This window comes from Palaemon carinicauda, chromosome 35, assembly GCF_036898095.1.
Source record: "Palaemon carinicauda isolate YSFRI2023 chromosome 35, ASM3689809v2, whole genome shotgun sequence".
NCBI lineage: Eukaryota > Metazoa > Arthropoda > Malacostraca > Decapoda > Palaemonidae > Palaemon > Palaemon carinicauda.
In genome coordinates, this window is record NC_090759.1 from 8,217,113 (window position 1) to 8,239,901 (window position 22,789).

At 32.9% G+C, this 22,789-nt stretch overlaps 1 protein-coding gene across 1 annotated transcript in view; it reads left to right on the forward strand.

Moving 5' to 3' along the window:
* LOC137627604 (irregular chiasm C-roughest protein-like) overlaps positions 1-22,789 on the forward strand; it is a 52,345-nt gene that overhangs the window by 23,068 nt on the left and 6,488 nt on the right. Inside the window, exons 2-8 of the mRNA XM_068358685.1 lie at positions 7,892-8,201; positions 9,581-9,810; positions 10,865-11,053; positions 14,898-15,022; positions 15,636-15,787; positions 20,121-20,365; positions 21,578-21,716. Coding sequence (XP_068214786.1) covers positions 7,892-8,201; positions 9,581-9,810; positions 10,865-11,053; positions 14,898-15,022; positions 15,636-15,787; positions 20,121-20,365; positions 21,578-21,716 — 1,390 coding nt within the window. The remainder of the gene's footprint in view (positions 1-7,891; positions 8,202-9,580; positions 9,811-10,864; positions 11,054-14,897; positions 15,023-15,635; positions 15,788-20,120; positions 20,366-21,577; positions 21,717-22,789) is intronic.

A 22,789-nucleotide genomic window follows, 5' to 3' on the forward strand; every position in this document is an offset into this window, starting at 1 on the left:
CTCTCTCTCTCTCTCTCTCTCTCTCTCTCTCTCTCTCTCTCTCTCTCTCTCTCTCTCTCTCTCTCTCTTTAAACTAAAGACGCTCTCACAAAACTCAAGCAACCTTGTATATTACGAGGACTTACAGGATCAATGAATCGTAAATTTTCGCAAGTAATTGTTCTAAACAGTTGCCTTTTATATATGAATATATATTTTAATTATATATTTTTTTTTGATATCTAGTTTCACTGCAATTAATTTATTTTAACGTAGTTATGTGTCGGTTAAAAAAAAATCATTCGATTTGAAAAGTCTTCGGAAAAATCCATCTTTACTTTTTGACTTAATCTTGCCAAGCAACACTGATTTACCTTTCCTTATTTCCTCACTGGGGTGTTTTTCCTGTTTGAGTACTTAGGGTTATAGCATCCTGCTCGTCCATCTAGGGTTGTAACGTAGCTATGAAAGACAGTAATAATATTGATATAGTAAGTAACATCTATGTTTAAGGAAAGAATAAACAAAGTTAATTGATTATTATAGTCATATTTGATAAGAAACTATATTAACTAATATGGGTAATGTAAACTAAGGTAAAATAAGAAACACCGTAGCCTTATGATTATAGAAATAAAAACTGTCATTGTTATACTAACAAAATTTGCGCTGGATTCCTCGTATCTTCAATCAACAATATCAAAGTCTTTAGAAATATTTTATTAGTGTAATACTCAGGAAGTCGCAGGGTAATATTTGGCTTTTGTAGAAAAGGGAAAAACAGGTATTAAGCCCTTTTCCTAAATTTTTGGAGAACAAACATACAAGATACTTTTCCTTATACGTTTTTTTTAGTTCATAATTATTATCCTGCACGGTGTTTGATATTTTCAATTTTCCCTCATGAAATAATGCCTGGGATTTATGATCGCTAACTCTATTTTATATTCGTCACCTTGATGATTCCCGAGACTCATATTTAACACCAAGTAAACGCTGCTGCTTTTTTTTTTTTTTTTTTTTTTTTTTTTTTTTTTTTTTTGTAGCCTATTTATCCTTGGGTTCGACAGCAGCTTTGTGTTCGAGGAGGCATTTGCAGACACATCCAGAGGCCACAAACACCTGCAATTAACTAAAGACCGTCTGCCACCTGTCGTGTGGCTCCTTGGCTAAGGAGGGAGCAGGATCCTGGAGTGAGACTTGTTCTGGGGGAATATGGAACATTGGAGCGATGTATTTCATTATTATTATTATTATTATTATTATTATTATCATTATCATTATTATTATTATTATTATTATTATTATTATTATCATTATCATTATTATTTTCATTATTATTATTGTTATTGCAAGCTAAGCTACAACCCTAGTTGGGAATTCGGGATGCTATAAGCCCAAGGACTCCAACAGGGGAAGTAGCTCATTGAGGAATGGAAATAAAGAAATAAATAAACTATATAGGCAGTAATAAGTAACGGATAACGTCATAAAAATATAAAATATCTTAAGATAAGTAACAACGTTAAAATAAACAAACAATGAAGGGAAATTGTGTGCCTGAGCGTACCTTCTTTTTTTTCATTTTTACTGGTATTTTGTTATTTGCTCTTGACTCGTTTTATTTATAAATTTTACTTGATTTTTCGTTGTTTTCTTTTTTTTGGGGGGGAGGGTTTGGGTTGTATGGAAATATGCTTGGTGAGTTTTTTATACATCTTGTTGAAAAAGAACGTTTGCATATCTTCATGCGTAAGAATCTTTGATATAATAATATTAATAATAATAATAATAATAATAATAATAATAATAATAATCATTATTATTATTATTATAATTAATATTATTATTATTATTATTATTGTTATTATTATTATTACTATTATTATTATTATTATTATTATTATTATTATTATTATTATTATTATTATTATTATTATTATCAATTGTTTTTATTATTGCAATTGTTAATTGTTATCATTATCTTTGTTAAATTTATTATTACTATCGTTAATTTATTTTATTATAATTGTTTTAATAATAATAATAATAATAATAATAATAATAATAATAATAATATTATTATTATTATTATTATTATTATTATTATTATTATCAATTTACGTTGATTTTGTAGTACATTTCAAATTAATGTTTTAGAATTTAAAATGCGTCATGTTGTTAACCATGGATTAATATCTAGGAAAAGATAGTAGTAGTAGTAGTAGTAGTAGTAGTAGTAGTAGTAGTAGTAGTAGTAGTAGTAGTAGCAGTAGTAGTAGTAGTAGTACCTGGTGTGAAATAAGATATATAGAAATGAAGAAAGTTATAACAATAGATATGATGAACGTGAAAAAATTGCTGCTAAGCTTAGACGAATTTTTTAATGTGACATTACCAAAATGACGGCTAAATATCTATATAGATATGCATACACACACCAGGGTATGAATACTTTTGCTCCGAGTAGTCTTACGTCGGACAATGCCACTAAGCGTGACCGGAAGGATATATATATATATATATATATATATATATATATATATATATATATATATATATATATATATATATATATATATATATGCACATATAGCCAAACGCTTGCTCTTTATTACATGGAAAAATTATCTGACATCCAAAAACTTATTTACATATTCAGGCTGTTTTAATATATCTACATATATATATATATATATATATATATATATATATATATATATATATACATACATACACATAAATATATATATATATATATATATATATATATATATATATATATATATATATATATATATATATATATATAGCCAAACGCCTGCTGTTTATTACATGGAAAAATTATCTAACATCCAAAAGATTATTTACATATTGAGGCTGTTTTAATATATTCTAATAAATCAGAATTGTTTTTATCTACGATGGTCATATAAAATAGCGTATATTACCAGCCGAGCCTCGTGATATCGAAAACCTACGAATTCCCTCTATAGTCAATATATTAATAACTTAATAAGCCTCGTGGTTCCTCGTTGGGAGTTAGTCACCATGCGTAATACCCCTTCATTAAGGGTAGTGGAAATTCCACTGTGAAACCCCTCCAGGGCCAGGGCGAAGGTCGTTGGAATCTGGTCTCTAGGAGTACTTTGGACGCCCATACACTTATGCGTAGTGAGGCGTAGCAGTTCTTGTTCTGGAAATATACCTCGGAAAGAGTCGAGCGGAGTTGTTGCCCAAGAGGTCTATTATTATTATTATTATTATTATTATTGTTGTTGTTGTTGTTGTTGTTGTTGTTGTTACTAGCTAAGCTACAACCCTATTTGGAAAAGCAGGATGACATAAGCCAATGGGCTCCAGTAGGGAAAAATTTATAAATAAACAAGAGAAGATTTTTTTTGCTTCTAGTTACCGTTTGGACAAGTTTCAATAGCTCGTATAAAAAGGTGTGTTTCTTTATTAACGTACTCAAAGACGCCTTTAATATTCGGAAATGACGTGAAATATTTTTTCTAATTAAAGTCTTCTAGCCAGCATGGCGTCCTTCAGAAAATATGTTGAGATTCTTAAGACCTAAGCCGGAAATATTCTTATTTGTAATAGTTTTTGAATAGATATTGTTACCAATTGGCCAGGTATTTCCTAAACTACTTTTAGAGGCCTTTATGTGTCCCTCTAATGCATTGCCCAATAGATACCGACATATGTTGCATGTAAACTCTCGAATATTTCTTCTTTAGAATCTAAAAGGTTTCAAGAGTTTGTGCTAATTTGTGTTCTTTCCATTTCAATACTTTAATCGCGTTTTAAGATTAATATGATCGTTTTAAAATTTGTTAAATACGTGTCCTTTCAGGAAATAGATATCGATATTAGTCTTCAATGTGTTACATTTAAATTATTATGACAAGACATCAAAGGCGTAGGAAATCTTTATAAATATAAAGCGAACAGTTTCTTTATATATCCTGCCAACAAAGAATTCTAAAATAGACTTTCCAAAGGGAAAAGGAAAAGAATCTTGATGAAAGAATGAAAAATGCTTAACCTAGCACGAAATTCTGTGAAGAGCCATTGATATAAACGATGCTCTGCTTTTTATGAATGAAAATGGGACAACTTTTCTTCCTCTTTTTATTTCTGTCTATAATTTTTCTGACCATTTTTGTTAGATGATCAAAGACGCAAGTTTTTCTGGAAGTATTTAGGCCAATTAAATTCCACGTTAACAATACAGTGATACGAGTCGGGCATTTGATGAACATGTGTTGGAGTGAGGGACCTGGGAAATGTGGAAATAGATATGTAAAGAAATAAATGTAGGCCAATTTGAATAAAAAAGGGAATTCAACGATATTTGATTTTGCATAAACGGTGTATGCTTATACAAACATACACACCCATATATACATATATATATATATATATATATATATATATATATGTATATATATGTTTATATATAGTTGTAGATATGTATAAATATATATATTGTATACACACACACACACCCATATATATATATATATATATATATATATATATATATATGTATATATATATATATATATACATATATATGTGTGTGTGGGGGGTGATATTTAAATACAAAATATATATATATATATATATATATATATATATATATATATATATATATATACTGTATATACATATATACGTATATATATATATATATATACATATTTATACATATATATAAATATGTATATATGTATATATACATATGTATATATATAAATATATATGCATATATATATATATATAAATATATATATATATATATATATATATATATATATATATATATATATATATATATATATATATATATATATATATATATATATATATATATATAGCCAACTTGGTGTTCCGGGAAAAATCCAACTCCATTTTTCTTTCAGATTAAAAAAATGAAAACCGACAATAGATAGCTTCATCCCCCCTCCTATCTCTCTCTCTCTCTCTCTCTCTCTCTCTCTCTCTCTCTCTCTCTCTCTCTCTCTCTCTCTCTCTCTCTCTCTGTAGCGGATGACAGAGGTGGGGGCTGGGGAGAGGTACGACAACCCAGTAAATGAATTTATCTTGTTTTGATTTATGTCGTTTATGAAGCTAATTAGAGAATACGGGACATTCACAATTGGTCATGATAGTTTATTCCGACAGCGATTGTTACCCGTCTGACCAATTGAAGCTCAATGATTTATTCCTTTAATTTGTTTATCTTTCTCTTTTTTTAAAGTTTTATAGTTTATAAATGAAAGATCTATTTTAATGTTATTAGTGTTCTTAAAATATTCTATTTCCTTTGTTCATTACTTCTCTTATAGTTTATTTCTTTCTTTATTTCCTTTCCTCACTGGGCTATTTTTTCCATGGTGTAGCCCTTGGGCTTATAGGGTTAAGCTTTTCTAACTAAGGTTTTTAGCTTAGCTATTAGTAATAACAGAATTACTTTTTTTTTCAAAAACTCTAAGGGAAGCTATTTATATTAGTATCCCATATGCTGTAATTTCACCTTTTTCTATGATAGCCTTTGCACTGGATTATCAGTTTTCTTATATTTTTCATTACCTCTCTTGTAGTTTATTTATATTTTTATTTCCTTTCCCCACTGGGCTATTTTCCCTGTTGGAGCTCTTGGGCTTATAACATCCTGCTTTTCTAACTAGGGTCGGAGCTTAGCTATTAACAACAATAATAATGATAATGATAGGAGAGGGGATCGGAGAGGTAGGGTGGAGGGGGGATGCATAGGGGGTGGAGTCGGGAGGGTGGGGGACAGGGGTCAATTTATCAAAACGCTCTGACCATTTGTCCGACGAATTGCTTTAAATAACCGAATCGCTGTTATTCGAAAAGATTCAATTTGTATGTTCGTCATTAGCACATTGACTAGTTTAATCATATTCATAAATAGAGGCCACTTAATGGTTCTGCCATTAAAACTAATTATGTTAATTGCGACTATATAATTGGATTGGACGCACTCAATTATTGGAAAACAACAAGCAATTTTTGTAATGGCAATTTCCGCCTCTCGCGATTTTTCCCCAACGCTCGATTTTTAATTATAGAGTTTTTGTGCTTTTGTCGTTTTTCTATTTGGCAGATCTTTCCTACAATTTAGTTCTGTTGCTAAAATGCCTACCAAATATATTCTTTAAATCTACTATAATTTTACGCTTTTAGAGGCAAAAGATAAGAGGTTTTGTCGTTTTCCCATTTGGTAGATTTTTCTATCGTTCTGTCGCTAAAATATCCACCGAATAGTCCCTTTAAGTATACCATAATTTTGCGTTTTTAGAGGCAAAAGATGAGAGGTTGCGATTACAGAAAGTCAGAAGAAAGTTCAGACGATAATGTTAGCAAATATGTTTCTGTTATATTATTGAGAGAAAAATATTTAAATCTTGTGTTTATAAACGTAAAGTATATCAATTCACTGGCAATGGGAGCACAAAATTTAAATCCAGCTAACTTAGGGAATTGAGAAGCCTTTTTCATGTTCTAAAGTAAGCTGGTCTTATGCCAGCATGGGATCTTGTTGTTTGAGCAGCCCGTAAGAGTTATATCCATGTAGTTCTGGTGGAGGATGAGACCAATACGCTCAAAGACACACACACATACACACACACACACACACACACATATATATATATATATATATATATATATATATATATATATATATGTATGTATATATATATATATATATATATATATATATATATATATATATATATACTGCATATGTATATATATATATATACAGTATATATATATATATATATATATATGTATATATATATGTATATATATATATATATATATATATATATATATATATATAATATGCTGTATATATCTTCTTTCCAACCTTTCATTACCCCTTTAACTGCTAGTGTTAAATTCAATAAAGCTTTTGATATAGCAGAAGCTTTCAAGACCATAAAAATCATTTGTTGATATTTATTTGAATGCTCTTATCAAGACCTTTCCAATAAATACCAACTTGTTATGGTTTGAGTGATTTTTAAAGATGCTTCCCTTTTTCAAATTTTGATTCCATCACCAATGGTAGTGAATGGGTTAAAGGGTTGGTTGTCTGATGCGCCCTATCCAATGACTTTTATTAGAGGCATTCTCTTCCACCAAACCTCTCCTCTCCATATCATCCTTCACCTCGTCTCACTATCTGATTCTCTGGCTCCCTCTCGATCTTCTCCCCCAAACAGGTTCCTCACAAGCCCTCCTCACTCTATCCCCACCATCCATCCTCAACACGTGTCCAAACCATCTCAGTCGTGGTACTCTTATCACATCTATTATCTTTACTACACCTGCCATTCTATTTATTTCTTCATTTTCCAATCTTTCAAACTATGATATTCTCAAAATCCACCTCAGCATTCTGTTCTCTCAAGCTTCTCTTTCTCCTTTCGCCTTAGAGACCACTGTGCTATATACATACATACAAACATACATACATATATATACATAAATATATATATATACATATATATATATATATATATATATATATATATATATATATATAAATCATACATGTGTCCTTTTGTGTATGTTTTATTCTAGGAAGCATTGTACCGATTCCGAATACTTTTCTGCCAGGAATATCATTCATGTTATCACAAATTACATATTGATATTATTGTTGTTACTGTAGTTGTTCGTGCTTTAAATTAAATCATTTTCCTTTTCATTATTATTTGAAGTCCCGTTATTATTATTGTAGTTCCTGCTGTTTTTGTTCATATTGTTTAAACATTTGTTATAGCTATTATAATCATCAATTATGAAAAATGTTAATAATTTTCATCCAAAATCAATATCATCTCATTCCTATCATTATTCCTAACAGATGGACCCTGCTAACGACCGCCGACTCACATGGCCTCAGATCACGCAGTGCATAGCAACCAGCTGGATGTTATGGTCCATGGCTCTCCTCCTGATCACAGGACAGACACAGGCACAAAAAAGGCTATTGCAAAGTTTCGCCAACGAGCCGTCGCCCCAGACAGCTGTCGTTGGGTCGACGGTGGTCATGCCCTGCCGGGTCATCAACAAGGTCGGGGAGCTGCAGTGGACCAGGGATGACTTCGGCCTGGGCAACGAGAGGGCGCTGTATGCCTTCAAGAGATACCAGATGATTGGCTCGGATGAGGAAGGTTAGGGATTTGAGAGGAAAAGTGACTTACTTTTATGTTGATATTTATTGGAAGTTGGAAATTTTAATAAAACTGCTGTTGGAATATAGTATGAATATAGACAGGAATTAGCTATATATAATTATTATTATTATTATTATTATTATTATTATTATTATCATCATCATCTGTAGACTCCATGATCTTGTTTGATAATAGTGAAAACAAAGACCATTTATTTCCAAATATTCTATATATATATATATATATATATATATATATATATATTCATTCCAATTTTATCCATAGCCAATGAAACACTAGATTGGAAGGTTGTTATAATGATATGAGGTCACTTTGGTTCAGAGTGTTGTTTAGTCAAAGGAAATTCCGCCTTTTTTTTGGTATTTCTTTGCAGCCTAAGCAGATTGTGTTAATTTTTTTTTTCAATCAAATGTGGATGGGATAAGCAGATTATTATTATTACTTTGTTTACAGTTATTAAAGTGTTTATTATTACTTTTCTGGGCTCAGGAACTTATTATATGGTAGTTATTACTTTGAACGCTCTTTTAAATAGAATATTATATTTTTAGCGAAGTTACGAATAATTGTTCTTCACGAAAATTTTCATTATTTTAGATCATGTGACAGTTAATCTTGATTTGTGGTAATTTTTTCGAGAAACAATTATTTGAATTGAAATTGCTCGACAAAAAAACTTTTCTTCGAAAACCAACTGTTCGAACTGACAATTGGTCGAATACAAAATGTTTTAATAAGCATTCTTTTTAATGAACCTTGTTTATCAAGGACTGGGTTAAATAATTATAGAGTAAACTAATTTGAATTTGTTGAGATTTTATTAACATATTTCCTTTCCTGATCACATTAATTGCTAACTACGAAGATTTAGTTTCTTTTAATATATTCTTAAAGTGCCACATATTTCAGGATAGTAACTGTTAATAACTAAGAGACAATCTAGGTAAAAAACAAATAGCTTGATTTGGGAAGTGGCTTCTCACAATACCAGATACTTTTTCAGTATCCAAGGAACGCTGTATAAGCCGTATGCAGTAGAAACTACTTATTAAACCATAAATGAAAGGAGATCCAGGAATAGCCTTGTTCGTTTCAGGTATTTTTCTAATAATCTGCATACATAATTACCAAATCCTTATCAGTAATTACAAATGAATATCAATTTCACCGATTCACAGGTTTTTCTCATTTCTATCAACTTTATCAATTCTTCCAGTCGATATCCTTATTCTATTCTTCCAATTGACCTCATTTACCAACTCCTTCATTTGACGTATTTTTCTTATTTTTATCATCTTTATAAAATCTACCAGTGGACATCATTTCACTCATCTGTCTTAATCGTCTCATATCAGGCGACTTCAGCTTGCGAATAAGCCCCGTCAGTCTGGAGGACGACGCCCAATTCCAGTGCCAGGTGACGGGGTCAGGCAGCATTCCCGGTGTGAGGTCGCAAACGGCCAGGCTAACCGTCTACGTCCCGCCGGAGTCGCCAGAAATCCTGCAGGGTTCTTCCGTGACGGTGACAGAGGGCGCTCCGGTCACGCTGGAATGCGTTGCCAATGGAGGGAAACCTGCTGCTGAGGTATGTAGGCCTGGGATATTTTTCTCCCTCAGAAGTCCTATTTTTCCTGAGAAGGTAGGCCGTTAGGAGAGGCAACTGTACGGCCTTATAGATGTGCAGTATATATATATATATATATATATACATATATATATATATATATATATATATATATATATATATGTATATATATATATATATATATATATATATATATATATATATATATATATATATATATATATATATATATATATATATCAAGGGCACTTTTCCCCTCAGAAAGGTCGTTTTTCAGAGGATAGGCCGTTGGAAGAAGCAACTGTAGATGTATATATATCATGGGTATTTTTCCCCTCAGAGGGGTCGTTTTTTCAGAGGGTAAGCTGTTAGAAGAGGCATCTGTATGGCCTTATAGTTGAATATATAGCACTGAAACCTTTCCCCCAGAGCTTTCCTTTTTAGAGGGTAGGCCGTTGAAATTAGCAGCTGTATGTCCTTATTAAGTCTACTGATTATTGGACTGAGATTTGTTTTTCATGTATGAAGAATTTGTATATAAGTTACTCGCATCAGAATTTTTCAGTTTTTTATTGGAATCTTATTATGCTTACAATTATTGTGATCTGGTCATAAATATTTTATCTAGAAAGATATAAGCTGAGTACTAAGATATATCCTCCTCATGCTACACAATCTGTGAATTTACCAGTTTTATATTGAGTATAGGTTTACTTATGTGTGGGGATACCTTAACGTGGTGAAAGGGTTTGTGTATCGCCATGATCAGCAAAGCTGTATAGGTTAGGGACACCTATACTAGGTTGGTTTGCGGTGAGTGATCAAAAGAAAATTTCCCACCATTGCCAATCTGCAGTGGATAGCGTTGTGATGAAAATTGGCGAAACTCAGACATGAATAGTGACAATTCTGAGGCCTTTGCCCTGCAGTGGACTGGAAACAGCTGCCTTTGTTGTTTTTGCTGTTATAGTATGTGTTTATCATGCCATGATTAACACCTTCACCCATTCCTTTTCCTCCAAGGTCTCTTCGTAATAAAAAAATCTTCCTTCAGATCCAGTGGCAAGACAACGTCGGTCGAACCGTGTTCGGGGACGTGATGTACACGGCGGAGATGATGCCAGACAAACGGAGGAGTAACGCCAAATCTACGCTTAATTTCAACGCCGCCAGAGAGCATCACAATGCAGTGTTCACCTGCATGACTTCCAATCCTGCACTCCGAGACCCACTCAAAGCACAGGTGAGTTTAAGCTCCCGCACATGGAACACTTTTCAGTTGGTGGTGGCTGCCACTGTTTCATGGTGCCACCAAAACGTGGAGAGGGAAGCAATGAACACTCCGCCAATAAAAAATTGGCTCGCGTGCTGGTATACACAGATATAAATTCGTTTCATTTCTCGCCACGAAACCGAAAATTAGCCCGTGTGTGCTAGCCCGTACATTGAAGGAACATCACCAAGATTTTAAGTAAGGTTTCTTTGGAGAGCAAAGGGAAGATGACAGGCGAGAATTCTTCTGTGGCATGATTTTTCTGAAAGGGATATTTTATGTTGTATGTGTTTTCTTTAGTATAAGCTAGATGATAAGTTTGTTATTTTCTTGAGAATATCCAAGGAATAACAGGCGAGGAATATTCAGAAAGAATCTCCCCTATGTAATAAAGAGAAAGTATCTGGATATCTATTTATATAATTATATATATAATTATATATATAGATAGATAAATAGATAGATAGATAGATAGATATGGTCATGGTCAGTCTCCCCATCCCCCGGGTAGAGGAAAGAGGGAGTAGTCATACTCTAGTGAGAGGGGGTATCCCGAGAGGTACACTCAGAAACCACAGTCTCCCATAGATTGTCGATACTGCCGTGTTGTACTTAGGAAAGGGGGAATGGGAAGGATTCAATCTGTGTGCATATGCATGTGTATACATATCTATCCAAATATTTAGCCGTCATTTTTTATGTGTTGCGTACATTTGTTATTGATATAAATATTATTGTTTCTTTAGAAGGTAAACTGAGGTAATCTCTATGGAATAAAGGCTGATGATATCAATGAGATAACAGCTTGCTCTAGAGTATCTGGGAGATTGGATGAACTTACAGTTACGAGTTGTAAGAAAGTTTTGTAATGGAGAATATTCTCAGTTTATGTTGCAGAGAAATGAAGTGGTCATTGTTTATTTTCTATCCTAAATATGTATCGTACTTGAATATACTGCTGTCAAATATCTCAAAATTGCTCTGGATTTTGTAGGATTTCATTTTTTAATTCTTGTTGTTGTGTGATAATTACACCATTGTAATTTCCCTTATAATGAACGAGTCTCATTTCTTGAAAGTAAAATTTCATACGTGTTGCAAGTTTAATCGCATATTTCAGACATTTAATTAAATGCTTTTATTTCTGTTCAATGAAATTGCCAGCTAAGCTACAACCCTAGTTGTAAAAGTAGGATGCTAAATGCCCAAGGGCTCCAACAAGGAAAAATAAGCCAGTGAAAAAAGCAAACAAGGAAATAAATAGAATACAAGTGAAGTGATGAACTTGAGAAATAAATTATTTCAAGAGCAGTAACAACATTAAAATATATCTTTATATGTATACTATAAAAACTCAAATAAAACAAGAGGAAGAGAAATAGATTAGAATAGTGTGGCCGAGTGTACCCTCAAGCGAGAAAATTCTAACCCAAGACCGAGTTGATTTCCTTTCTTCTCTCAAAACACCGAGTAACCAAGTGAATATTTATCAAGAATTCTGTATAAATCATTTAAAAACTAAGTTTATGACTGTTTTATCTATTTTTCTACTTCTTGTTAGAATATTCATCATTATCATCAGTATAATGGTATTCATTAAATCAGTATTATAATTATTATTACTATAGGCAATTCTTTTTAGGGAGGCAGATTTGCACCGACTCGCAGGGGTGCCCTTTTAGCTCGGATAAGTTTCCTGATCGCTGATTGGTTGGACAAGATGACACCAACTAATCAGCGATCAGGAAACTTTTTCGAGCTAAAAGGGCACCGCTACGAGTCAGTGCAAATGCGCCTCATTAAAAAAATTGAGTATAGTGTATATGACCCGTTAAAAATGACGGCTAAATATTTAGATAGATATGCACACATAAACACCCTCCCTCTTTCCTCCAGGGGTACCCCCTCTCACCATGGTATAACTACTCCCTCTTCCCCTACCCAAGCAGTTATATATCTAGCAATTGACACAAAGGGCCTTTGTTAAATTTCGCTAGTCTTCTCTATCTTGAACTTTTAATTCAAAGCCTCTCTATTCATCACCTCATGTTTCACGCTTAATAGTCCTCAGCCATGTAAGCCTGGGTCTTCCAACTCTGTTAGTGCCTTGTGGAGCCCAGTTCAATGATTGGTGAAATAATCTCTCCTGGGGAGTGCAAAGAGCATGTCCAAACCATCTCCATATACTCCTCACCATGATCTCATCCGCATATGACATTCGAGTAATCTCTCTTATGGTTTCATATCTAATCCTGTCCTGCCATTTAACACCTAATATCCTTCTGAGGGCTTTGTTCAAATTTAATAATTCTGTTGTATATTGCATTATTGTCATACCACGCCTTATGTCCATACTGTGATACAGATCTCATTAAACTTATATACAGTATAGTCTGATCTTTATATGTAATTTCAGGCGATTTAGTTTACAAATTTTACTTAATCTACTCATTGTCTGATTTTGCTTTTTTCTATCATTTACTAAACTCCAATTCTAATGACCCTGTATTGGAGATCATAGTTCTTGAATAATCCCTAAATCTTTCCTCCTTCCAATGATATTTCATCTTCTATTGCATATTCCGTTCTCATCATCTCTGTTTTTCTCCTACTTATCTTAAACCCAACCTCCTGTGATATTTAATTCGTTCTGGTAAGCAAGCACTGCAAATCCCGTGATGTTCTTCTAATAATGGCAGCATTATCGGCATACTCTAAGTCAGCCAATATCCTATTACCAATCCTGTCCAATCCTTCTCCACCATCTCCAATTGTTCTAAGCATTGAAAAATCCATGAGGAAGATAAACAACATGGTTGACAACACATTCCCTTGGAGTACTCTACTGCTCACTGGAAATCCATTTGATAGGACTCCACTAACATTAACTTTGCACTTGCTATGCTCATGAACAGACTATCAAAGGCATTTTCATAGTCCACAAAAGCCATCAAAAGTGGATTTATATATTCTACGCATTGCTGTACATGTCTCAAAATGAAACTTTAGTCAGTACAATTTCTACCTTTTCTAAATCCTGCTTGTTCATCTCTCAGCTTTTCACCAATCTTTCTCTAGTCTCTTTAGAATAAGCATGCGATATATTTTCATGACAACTGATGTTAGTGTGATGCCTCTGTAATTATTGCAATCGGTCAGGTCTTCCCTTTTTTTGCCATTTTGCTTCTTCATGCCACATTCTACAAAATAATCTTGTAAGTATTCTGGGGGTTACTTCATTTTCTGCTAGTATCATCTCAGCCGTTATTCTCTCGTAACCAGGGGCTTTCCATCTCTTTAGTATTTTGAGGATAGCTTAGACTTCAAACATACGGAATATATGAGAGAGAGAGAGAGAGAGAGAGAGAGAGAGAGAGAGAGAGAGAGAGAGATTTGTTGTGTATTTTATTGGGGAGATATTATTATTATTACTATTATCATTATTGTTATCATCATTATTATTAATATTATTATTATTATTATTATTATTATTATTATTATATACATATAAATATGTGTGCCTGTATACATATATGAATATATACACACACATATATATATATATATATATATATATATATATATATATATATATACATATATATATATATATATATATATATATATATATATATATATATATATATATATATATATATATATATATATATATATATATATATATATATATATATATATATATATATATATATTTGTGTGTGTACGCAGATATTTGCTTTTATTATTATTATTATTATTATTATCATTATTATCATTATTATTATTACTATTATTATTTTCATTATTATTACAGGTGCACCTAAAGGTCAGATACGCTCCTGATGTTACAATTAGCCATGACCGTAGGGGTTACCGGGATGGCCAGTCCGCTATCCTCACGTGCTCAGCTGATGCAAATCCGAGTGACGTCACCTACAGGTAGAATTCTCTAAAAAATAATATTAATAGATAAATAGAATATCGTTTCAATTAGAGTAGATGAGGTAAGGGTTTTTTTTTCATATCTTCATCATCTGTCTTGACATTGTAACTCAAAATAGATAGTGTTATTAAACGTTTAAGATATTTGTCAGATATTTACATTCATTATATATCCACTGTTCTGTCAAAGATATTAATGCAAATGGTGGCACTCCAGTTTTAGGATGATCCATGTAAGTTGTTTATATGTGTTTGTGAGTTTGTATATGTTGATTGATGAACAATTTTATATTTGTTTCTCAGCCAGACTTAATGGAATAAGGATAGAACCTATAAACATTTTTCACTTTAACTAAACCAAAACTGATACTCATTTATAGCTTTTGCAACTGTTTAGAACCAAGGAATTAACAAATGGGAGCTGTACTTCTAAACCAAATCTGAGTGATCAAAGTTCTGTAGAATTAATGAAAAATAAATTTTGACAAAGTATATCCAAGTTAAACCTCTCTGCCAGTACTGCTCTTATAGATGTAAGTAAACTGTATATAGTTGACTGTGGTGGATTTTCATCACTGCTGTGTACGTAATTCTTATCAAACATCGACAGGTGGTACAAAGGTGGAGTGCTGGTTCCTGGCATCAACCAGACGGAGCTGGAAATAGCCAACATCACACGAGACAGCAGCCTTGAAGACATAACTTGCGAGGTGACCAACGACATTGGCACGACGAAAAAGGTCACCAGGATCCTTATTCACTGTGAGTATCTTTTGGCCATTTTTGACAAGTAAAAGAAGTTCTTTTGATAGTTTTTGTCCTGTCTTGGAGATTTGTTTTGGCAGTTAGTGACTTCAATGGAGTTTCTTTTGACATTAATTTACCCGTTTCTTTATTTTTTAACAAGTATAGGAAGTTCTTTTACTAGTTATCATCCTGCATGTAGATTTGCTTTGCCAGTTCTGGACTTGAATGGAGTTTCTCTTTGCAGTTCTTTACCTGAATTTATTTATTATTTTTTTTTCTTTCAGTTTTCCTCCTCCATGAAGGACTTGAAAGAAATTTTTTCTACAAATTATCTTCTGAGTGGAGTTTCTTTGGTCATTTATGACCTGCAGTATATGGATTTCCCTTTAACAACTTTCCACCTCAAAGGAGTTTCCTTTGGCAACTTTCTACCTTATAGGAGTTTCCTTTAACAACTTTCTACCTTAAAGGAGTTTCCTTTGGCAACTTTCTACCTCAAAGGAGTTTCCTATGGCAACTTTCTACCTTAAATGAATTTCCTTTAACAACTTTCTACCTAAAAAGGAGTTTCCTTTGGTAACTTTCTATCTTTAAGGAGTTTCCTTTGGCAACTTTCTACCTCAAAGGAGTTTCCTTTGGCAACTTTCTACCTTAAAGGAATTTCATTTGGTAACTTTCTACCTTTAAGGAGTTTCCTTTGGCAACTTTCTACCTCAAAGGAGTTTCCTTTGGCAAATTTCTACCTCAAAGGAGTTTCCTTTGGCAACTTTCTATCTTAAAGGAGTTTCCTTTGGTAACTTTCTATCTTTAAGGAGTTTCCTTTGGCAACTTTCTACCTTAAAGGAATTTCATTTGGTAACTTTCTATCTTTAAGGAGTTTCCTTTGGCAACTTTCTACCTCAAAGGAGTTTCCTTTGGCAACTTTCTACCTTAAAGGAATTTCATTTGGTAACTTTCTACCTTTAAGGAGTTTCCTTTGGCAACTTTCTACCTCAAAGGAGTTTCCTTTGGCAAATTTCTACCTCAAAGGAGTTTCCTTTGGCAACTTTCTATCTTAAAGGAGTTTCCTTTGGTAACTTTCTATCTTTAAGGAGTTTCCTTTGGCAACTTTCTACCTCAAAGGAGTTTCCTTTGGCAACTTTCTACCTCAAAGGAGTTTCCTTTGGTAACTTTCTACCTTTAAGGAGTTTCCTTTGGCAACTTTCTACCTCAAAGGAGTTTCCTTTGGCAAATTTCTACCTCAAAGGAGTTTCTTTTGGCAACTTTCTACCTTAAAGGAGTTTCCTTTGGCAACTTTCTACCTTCAAGGAGTTTCCTTTGGCAACTTTCTACCTCAAAGGAGTTTCCTTTGGCAACTTTCTACCTTCAAGGAGTTTCCTTTGGCAACTTTCTACCTCAAAGGAGTTTCCTTTGGCAACCTCTCTGAATGGTGTCTTTTTAAGCAGTATTTTTTACCTAAAAAGTTTCTTTACTGAGTTTATGTCCATATAATTTACCTAAGTTTAGTTTGTTTGGGTAGTTTGTGACCTTAATGTATTTTTTTGGTAGTTTGAAATCTGAATGGCATTTTTCTTTTTGTAATTCTTTCCTAAATGTATTTCATTTTGGCAAATTTTACATAAACAGTCTTATTTGGCAGTTTATTACTAAGGTGGTTTTTTTAGATAATTTTTACCTGAATGGAGTTTCATTAGTTTATAACCTAGGTTGGATTTTTTGTGAGTTTGTAACATAAAATGTTTCTTTTGGCAGTTTTTTTTTTTTTTTTTACTTATAATCTTGGTTGAGAGTTACTGATCTAAATAGTTCCTTAGGGCAGTTTATAACTTAACTTTAGTATCATTTGGCAGTCTCTAAATTAGATTGAGTTAATTTTAGCAGCTTCTGATCTAAATTCAAGTTGATTTTAGTTGGTTTTTTACCTGAATGGAGTATGTTTTTCCAATTTGTAACCTATATTGAAATTTATTTCGAAATTTGTGACCTAAAAGGGAATTTTTTTGGTAGTTTGTGAACTAAGCTGAGCCCTTGGCGATTTTTTATCTGAATGTTATTCTATTTTTGACAGTTTATGACCTGAATAGAGTTTTTATTGGCATTTTTTTTTTAAGTAGAGCCCCTTTTTCATATTTTTCTTCTTCATCATCCTCTTCTTCTTCTTCTTCTTCTTCTTCTTCTTTTCCATGCGTAATGTAAATTCTCTTGAGTTATAAGAATTGACCCTTTGAGTAACGTTGACCAACAAAGCTGCCTGTACCTTTTTTTTCCGGTAACAAAATGATATCAAACTATTGTGTGTGTAATTTGGTGATTAAGAAGTAAATATGTAAACTAGAAAAGGCAAGAAAAGAGTAATAAGAGTCAAAATAGGAAGAACAAAAATGGGGCAATAGAGTTAGGGAATTGAGAGGTGGCTTTTGATTAAAAAGAAGATGAAGAGTTAAGTGCACGCGATTAAGATTGGCGTCTCTCTCTCTCTCTCTCTCTCTCTCTCTCTCTCTCTCTCTCTCTCTCTTCTGTATCCGCTAAAATTCTGTTTCTGTTGAAATCCAAATTGCTTTGAGCATTGAGCGTAGGATCTCAAAGGAGGCAATTAATTAACGCTCCTACGGGCACTCGTTTTTATTCTCTCTCTCTCTCTCTCTCTCTCTCTCTCTCTCTCTCTCTCTCTCTCTAAAGCAAACCACAACACCGTTTCTTCTCTGATTTCTGTCTCAGAAATCCAACGGACTCTCTCTCTCTCTCTCTCTCTCTCTCTCTCTCTCTCTCTCCATTAGCGTAATCAGTTTGTCCTTTTATATAAAGCGGTTTGTGGTGGACCTTTTCGAAGTTATTGTAAAGTAGGACGTGGAATTGCAACATGCATCCTCATCAAAAAGATACTCATACACACGCACACACACACTCATATATATATATATATATATATGTATATATATATATATATATATATATGTATATATATATGTTTATATTTATATTTATATAATATATACAGAATAGTATATATATATATATATATATATAAATTTATATATGTGTGTGTGTGTTTGTGTGTGTGTGTGTGTATGTCTGTATGCGCCCCTGTTTATAAGTTACCCAGAATACGACCAAGACAATGCAAATGTATTTTGCGTTTCTTCGTTACTTTTATCGTTACAATGGCAACCAAGATCATTGATTAAGGAGACAAGAAGAGGATGATTACTGTAGAAATAGAAATGAATATGGAGAAGAGTGAACAAGGTCTGAGAATGGTTGACCTTGCAAGCAAAAAATGTATAATCGTACAACACAGACGCTTTATACAATTTAGAGAAATCTTTTTAAAAGGATTGATGTTGCGAAATGGGTAGAACAAGTAGTTATTAACAAGTGAACCTATTATGGAAAACTTCACTCGAAGAATGTGCTTGGGACAATCTGCAGAGCAAGGAGTTATGCTGGCCTATTGGAAACGTCCGTGTCTGGTGATTTGCCGTACTGGGGTTCGAGTCCCCCTCAAGCTCGATAGTTTCCTGTAGTGTCTGCAACCTCAACATCCTTGTGAGCTAAGGATGGTGAATTTGGGGGAGCCTATAGGTCTACCTGTCTGGTCCTCCCTGATCCTAACTTGGGTGGAGAGGGGGCTTGGGCACTGACTATATATATATATATATATATATATATAGTCAGTCTTTATCTCATTGTCTTGCTAACCAGGGCAGTGTCATTGTTCTTTACCTCATCCATTCATGGGCTGCCCTTATAAAAAGAAGCGGCAGCATCATTCAAGGGGAGACGGGGATGGGGATGGTTGGAGATCTATCACCAGATCCTGTTTGCGATTTTGAGAGAAGACCCTTCCGTTTTAATACAACACTTCTTGGATGAACATAAAATTGAAAATATTACTTGATATTTGCACGCGTTGCCCTAGGAAAATGTTCTTAAATTCATGGGGATTTTTTTTTTTTTTTGTAGATAAATTCAAAATATTTTTTATCAATTTTTTCGCAGATGAATCAAAATTCCCCTTTTTTCCATAGCCTGAATTATGATGTTTACTTTATTACAAATACTCCATTTTTTTTTTCTTTTTTGTTCTTGCAAAGCCTGAACTCTGATGTTTTTACAGATTCATCTAAATTCATTTTGCCATATTTTTACGGATGAATAAAATTTTATTTTGTACTTTTTTCAGATCCTGAATTCTAGTGTGTTTATATTGCAAATAACCTAAGTTCCTTTTTTGCAAAACTTTAATTCAGATGTTTTTTTTTTCTATTACAAATGAGATAATATTCATGTTATCCTTTTACTTTACCAAACGATCCTAGATAAATATCCCCCCTTTCCTCTCCCACAGATGAGCCAAAATTCGAGCATGTGCCCACTGACCAATACGCTGGACTAGGCGAGAATGTCACCCTGCAGTGCCGGGTGGACGCCAGTCCAGAACCAGACATTGTCTGGATCAAGGACGATAGGCTAGTCGGAGAGGGACCTCAGCTCCATGTGGTTGCCAGCAGGAGCAACGTGGGAGCCTATCAGTGCGTTGCCCAGGTGGATGGCTTTGCTGACGTTTCGGCCACTGCTACGATATTCTTGAAGGTACTCCAATGTCTTTATAGACCTTCCAGTTTCGTGCTTTTGGTAATGATAATTTTGGTTGGTGTCATTCTGTTGGACCTTGAGTCTCTGATGCACCTTGCTTCGAAGACATGCACCCTACCACACCCTTGCTTCACGGTGAATAACCAAACAGATAGTGTAGGGAGAGATAGGGGGGAGGGGTTGCTTAAACACAGCAACTCGCCGCTTAGTAAGGGTCTGGTTAGATGCACTTCCTCAGAGCGAAGTCAGAGCGAAGTCAGAGCGAAGTGTTCCAAGATTTCCGGTACCCAACTGTTCTTTGGATGTTCTCATACATTTGGCCTTCTCGTTCAATGGAAAATCACATATATATATATATATATATATATATATATATATATATATATATATGTATATATATATATATATACATATATATGTAAACATATACATATATATATATGTTTATTTATATATATACATATATATATTCATATATATATATATATATATATATATATATATATATATATATATATATGTATGTATATATATATATATATATATATATATATATATATATATATATATATAAAGTGTTTAAGATAGCAATGCTTTTAAAAGTACTTCAAAACATACCCTTCATATTTTTACCTTCGTTCCAGTCTATTACACGAACGAAAATATAATCAAACAACAATTTATAAATAAATCTGTCATTTACGAATGTCCTTCAACGCCTATCTTCATCAACATACCCCGTGAATCATGTCTGAAGGGATCAAAGAAAAAACACTATCAAAACAAGATTAAAATGAACCGCTCGTAAATGTCATTCATTGCTATATTATTATTATTATTATTATTATTATTATTATTATCATTATCATTATTGTTTTTTTAATTTTTATTATCATCATCATCTTCATCATCATCGTCATCATCATCATCATCATCATTATTATTATTATTATTATTATTATTTATGAAATTGTTAATATTATAATTACAATTATTATCAAAATTATTAAGATTATTGTTTTTGAAATTGTTATTACTTTTTTAAACCATCGAAATTATTATTATTGTGAAAACTATTAGAATTATTGTGTATTGAGAATATTACTATTTTTTTAATTATTATTTATTAAATTGGTAATATTATTAACCTAATCAAAATAATCATCATTAGAATTATTATTATAATTAGAATTATTATTGTGATTGTAGGGTCCTCCACGCATCATCAGCGAGAGGGAACAATGGGGAAACCAAGGCGAAACTGTCCTCGTGGAATGCATAGTCGCGGCCGCCCCAGCTCCCTCTATCAGCGTCACTTGGACTCATCATGGAAAACTCGTAGATTTAGGTAAGATGGAGTTTTGGGGAAAACCCTTTTTTTTTTTTTTTTTTTTTTTTTTAGTATATGTAGTTTATTTATTCGCCAAAATCAAAGATGCGAATTGTATGTATTCACCTCTGTCGTCTGTGTCTTGGTTTATTTATTTGTTTGTGTGTTTGTGAGCAACTTTTCATAAAAATCCACCTTACTGATTTTGACTAACCTTGATAGTCATGTTCGGTTTGACCCAAGGATGAATCTGTAGAAAAATGTGAATAAATTACATCAAAGTACGAGTACGCAGCAGTAATTTGAAGGTAATCGCAATGTTAAGTAAATGGCAATTATTTTGTTAGTTTGTGTTTTGTTTGTAAACAACATTACGCAAAGACCAGAGAACCAATTTCAACGAAACTTGGTGGATATGTAGGGTATGACCCAAGGACAAATCCATTAGGTTTTGAAGAAAATACATCTGGGTACAAGTTCGCAATGGAGTTCACAGCAAAATAAGACTTTTTGGCGTGGCAAAGGCATGCTCTCTACTAAGTACCCATCTAGTTACTCATTGTAACACGATTGTCCCTGATTCTCTTGTTATGGACACAAGAGTGACTAACTTAGCTATGCATTTAAAACCTCTAAGTCCTTTTACTTATTTGGCTCAAAATGGAAACAGCAGAGAGTAGGAAAAAAAAGGGTCGGTTTTTGCATGTGTAGATTTCGATATTAAAGCGACTGTTTCATCTTTTGAAATGAGAGGAAATACAAATAAAGATGTGAGTCGGTCTCCTCACGCAAGACTGCGTCCTTTAGTCTTTAACTGGCTGTTTCATGTTGTCGTGTTTAAGCTGTAATTGGCTGCACCACTTTTCTTTTCATCTTTTTTTTATTTTGCATCCAACAGATACATTGACAACATTTTGTCCTTACGACATCATTAACTTTATAATTGCCGCTGTAGAATAATCTTTCTATTTGAGTTCTGTAGATAATCCTGTGAGCTCTATATTATTTGGATTTCGTTGTTTACATTATTCGGTAAACACTTTATTCCAAAAATTGATAATAAATACTTTAATATTAGATGTTGTATACCA